The 5,000-nt window shown below is 30.1% G+C and overlaps 2 protein-coding genes across 2 annotated transcripts in view; both read left to right on the forward strand.

Moving 5' to 3' along the window:
• LOC131956864 (amiloride-sensitive sodium channel subunit gamma) overlaps window positions 1-102 on the forward strand; it is an 8,793-nt gene extending 8,691 nt beyond the window's left edge. The window contains exon 6 of the mRNA XM_059321477.1: window positions 1-102. This exon is cut by the window's left edge and continues 978 nt beyond it. Coding sequence (XP_059177460.1) covers window positions 1-36 — 36 coding nt within the window. The 3' untranslated portion in view covers window positions 37-102.
• A 4,547-nt stretch (window positions 103-4,649) lies between these two features.
• LOC131956857 (amiloride-sensitive sodium channel subunit gamma-like) overlaps window positions 4,650-5,000 on the forward strand; it is a 13,217-nt gene continuing 12,866 nt past the window's right edge. The window contains exon 1 of the mRNA XM_059321469.1: window positions 4,650-4,707. The gene's annotated coding sequence lies outside the window, so the exon portion shown is untranslated. The remainder of the gene's footprint in view (window positions 4,708-5,000) is intronic.

The following is a 5,000-nucleotide window of genomic DNA, read 5'->3' on the forward strand; positions in this document are numbered from 1 at the left end:
AGCGTTGACTTCGTTAACAAAATAGAGATTGATTAATTTTCTGAACAACATGGATAATTGAAAGATTTTCAACAAGACTTAGGTTGTTAGTGTGTATAAAGATTTATTTGACTTTGTAAATGATATATAATGCTGAAAAGACTTTGATTTCTAAGATTCGTTACGACTTAGAAAAAAAAGAGAAATTGTTTTAATCAATGTTGATATATTTTAGATGTAACATCTGAAGTCGTTGTTAGTAGAATTATGTAAACGTTTTTTTTTTTAGTTAAGTGGACTTATTTTAAATCCTATTCTGTTATTGTTTATCTATCCACAATTACAGTCATCTACCTAACTACTTCTAAAACACATATTTAGTAGATTTAGGAAATATTATTGCAGTAAAAATGTCAAATGAAGTAAATAGATTTCTTTTTAATATAGTACAACTTGACCCTGTAAAACAATTAACATACAAAACGACTAGTGTAATGGATTATAAAAAAAAAAAAAAAAAAAATTCTACAAATTAATGTTGCGACCATTTGTATTGTTGGACAGTAGGGTTTTGTTTTTTAGAAAGTTCTGAAACATACACACAAATTATATATATATATATATATATATATATATATATATATATATATATATATAGGTAACAGTTTTAAGAAATTAAAATTGTGCTAATATGACGTCGAGTGTTGGATTTCGTAATATAATTATGTAAGCACGTTAAATGTCTCAACCCCAATATATGTAACTTAACTCGAGGAAGCTCTCATTTTATTGATCCAATTGGAAAATTAATTATTTCTTCGTAATTTCTCAGATATATATAAACGCTTTTATTCTTAATCGGTATAAACTAACTCAGACGTATGCATCATACAATAAGCCTTTATTTAAGTTAATTATATTCGCATTTGAAAATATTCTTAATAAAATTGATTAAGTGCATTTTCAAAATCCACAGTGCCTTGAATAGCTCATCTTCGCAAGTTAATATTTAGTTATGTATGAATTGTTTACAAGTGTAATTCAATTAGCTTAGCAATGTTGAATTCAATAGATTATGTTTGCCCAATTATAAGAAAATAAAAGACTGTCCGCACAGCACATATAGAAAAGCAATTATCATATAAAAATTTAATTATTTCAGGTTTTAATGATGTCAATTTATATTTTCTCATAACGCAGAAAAATTGGTTGATGTGTGGGGGTTAATTATCACCCAGTACCCTTCTCTTTATTCAGTGAATACAAAATTAGTTGATATATAAAATAAAGTTTATAGTCAAAGTCGGTGTATGTAAATAAATACATTGTTAGTACTGCTATTTCCCATTTTGACATGACGAATTAACTGTGTAAACTTGGAGTTAAAAAAGGAATTTGCCAACTGACGGTGCAAAACTTCTTTCTAGTTACGAATTTTAAGAATATTAAATAAGTTATTTGGGGACGGAGTGGCCTAGCCGTAGAGAGCTAGAATGCTAATCCGAAATTCTCGAGTTCGAATCCGGGCTCTGCTATACGTCCCTGATCACACTAGTCTTCCATATGCCTAGGTAAAAGAAAAAGGTGAATTTTAATTCAGGTTAGGAAAGAGAGCTTCGCTTTTAAATAATCGATTGTAGTAGGGCTTTCGTAAAATTTGTAAAAATCAGGGCGATCTTTCTAATTTAAACTTTATGAAATCTATGTATAGACTATACAGTATTAATATTTAGGAAGTAACATTTTTAACAGTTGTATCAATATCTTTCAAAATAATGTTGAAAATTTGAAATATAAATTTTTCACCATGTTTTATCTGTTTTGTTGAAAATATGCATTTCAATAACTTCAAAAGGTATTTTTTTCTGAAAGCATTTCTTTCTCTATGCAAATACTAAATCATTGTAAAGCAAATGTGATAAAAGTTTTTATTTTGTACAATGTATTGTTAATAACTTGCTTTTACTCCAGAATTCGCTTTTAATAGTATATATATATATATATATATATATATATATATATATATATATATATATATATATATATATATATATATATATATATATATATACATATATATACAAATATATATATATATATATATATATATATATATATATATATATATATATATATATATATATATATATATATATATATATATATATATATATATATATATGTAAATACCCATACATATATATATATATATATATATATATATATATATATATATATATATATATATATATATATATATATATATATATATATATATGTCCGTGCTTGAGTGCTTATAATGTTTACAATTGATGAATTATATGCAAATTTAGATTATGATATGCAAGTATTTGTGTTTAGCATTGTTGGTTATTAAAATCATAAGTTCAACATAAAACTTTTGTGGTTATTTCTTTTCGAGCTTACTTTTGCTTAATCAGTTATGAACATATGAAATGAGATGATGAATGTGACAAAGGCATCCATGGGTTGTAAAGTGAATTGGATCGAAAGATAAGTGAGGTGTAAGAATTTGAATATTTAATTTGTGTATAATATTGAGAGTTAGTCAATTGTAAGTTTAGCCAGTTGTGAGATTAGTCAAGTATGGATAGTTAGTCAGTTTTGGGAGCTAGTTGGTCAGATGTAGAAGTATGTCAATCGTGGAAGTTAGTTGTGGTAGTTAGTCAGATGTGGTAGTTAGTCATCTAGTTAGTCAGATGTGCGAGTTGGTTGTGGTTGTTAGTCGTCTGTGAGAGTTGATTGTGGTAGTTAGTAAAATGTTGGAGTTGGCTGTGATAGTTAGTCATCTTTGGGAGACGGTAGTGGGAATTAGTCAGATGTGTAAAGGGCTAGCAACGCTTCTCTATAAAACGATCAACCAGCCCAGAAAGGCCAACAGGGAGTTACACGGACACCTAACAACCGAGAGACATACTGTCTTGATTGCTAGACAGAAACAATGTGTCATCAAAGTGCTAACTTGTGCTAAATCGTGCTAACTGCTACCAATCGGACTAAATTGTTACGAGTAAAGGCACCATTATAGTTCATCTAGCCTAAAAAATACTGTGTTTTATCTATTCTGCTCATAATATAATAAAAATAAAATAATTATATATATATATGTATATATATATATATATATATATATATATATATATATATATATACCCCTACACATATAAATATAGTGTTAGTGTTAGTGTTGGTGTTGGTGTTGTTGTTGGTGTTAGTGTTAGTGTTAGTGTTAGTGTTAGTGTTAGTGTTAGTTTTAGTTTTAGTGTTAGTGTTAGTGTTAGTGTTAGTGTTAGTGTTAGTGTTAGTGTTAGTGTTAGTGTTAGTGTTGGTGTTGGTGTTGGTGTTGGTGTTGGTGTTGGTGTTGGTGTTGGTGTTGGTGTTGGTGTTAGTGTTAGTGTTAGTGTCAGTGTTAGTGTTAGTGTGAGTGTTAGTGTTAGTGTTAGTATTAGAGTTAGGGCTAGGGTTAGGGTTAGGGTTAGGGTTAGGGTTAGGGTTAGGGTTAGGGTTAGGGTTAGGGTTAGGGTTAGGGTTAGGGTTAGGGTTATGGTTAGGGTTAGGGTTAAGGTTAAGGTTAGGGTTAGGCTTAAACCAATGTTAAGTTTTAGGCTGAGGTGAATGATTTGGTTTTATCTTTTTCTTAAGGTTATGATTAAGATAATATATAGGTATAGAATTTGAGTTAGAGTTAGGATTCTAACTTGAGGGGCGGGGGGGGGAGTAATTTCTCGGAGGTAATTGACAGGGGGTAATTGCTTCAAGGGGGGGTAAATACGGGGGGGGAATGTCCTGTAGCCATATATAAGTAACGTTTATGTACACCTAAGCGATACTGAACATTTTACCCTCAGCCTTAGGTCTCGCGTTACCTAAAGGTTACCAGTAAGAAAGTTGTCAAGCGAACCAGGTAAAAATCAGTCGAGCGGAAACACCGTGACGTCGGACTAGGTCGATCGTAAAAAACGGCCCTAAACTCACGTTCTTAGTTTGTGATCTCGAGAGGTTCTCGCGGTATTGTTTTCTTTTATTTTACGATACAAGACGGATGATTTCTGTAAAATATAAGATCTGGCTGTCTTTGTTATTATTCACTTTTTTTTTCACATGCTAACATTCGGACACATATGTGTGTGTGTGTGTTTATTTTGAAATTTACATATACACAATGCTTACATCATTGACATTAACCATCTTACAATGTTATCATATGTCTATATTATAAATAGTTATATCTCATCAAATGATCTTCTCAAAATTGTTACTCTTAAGTAACCCATCTGATATTTGTTTTCAATGTGATATAGTTTACTTTGCGTTGTTATAGTGTTGTATATACTCATTATTATAGTATAGAGTTAGTGGTGGTTAGGTTTTTTTTTTTCCAAAGCCAGTTTGAGAACTCCATTACGGTCTATCCACCTCGCAACCCCACAACCCCGTCCCCAACCCCACAACCCCGTCCCCAGCCTCGGCGACTAATCTGTAGATCGTGTACGTAGCCAGGCTTGCCAGATTGGATAAGGCTTTCTATGAATACAATGCTTGGCTGGTTTGACGCAACCGGATATCTTAATGAACGACGATATTCAGAGTGTCATACATTGAAGATTGAACGCTTGCACGGGATTATGTAGTTTTTTTTTCGAATTTATGTAATTGAAAAAAAAAAAGAAAATAATTTGTTGAGACTATTCTTACTTCAAAAGTATGGTAAGTACAAATACTTTTTTTTAAGTTTAAGATCTATAAATACTCATAGTTAATGTAGAGTGTAAATATTATGGTCCATGTTGAACATATACTTGACGATGTTTGGTAGAATATTTAAAAAAAACAACCAACAATAACAACAAAATAAAAAAAATCAATGTTTGTTTAAAATTTAAGTAAACTTGTTAACACATTTTTTTTCTATTAGCTCTGTTTTCGTTTTTACAATTCATTTAATAAACATGTTTCTGTTTCTAAGATACTGTTTCCTTTATCCATTGGCTATTAAATTA

The sequence above is a fragment of the Physella acuta genome, unplaced genomic scaffold (genome assembly GCF_028476545.2).
Source record: "Physella acuta isolate Inbredline_101_S28 unplaced genomic scaffold, ASM2847654v3 ptg001180l, whole genome shotgun sequence".
NCBI lineage: Eukaryota > Metazoa > Mollusca > Gastropoda > Physidae > Physella > Physella acuta.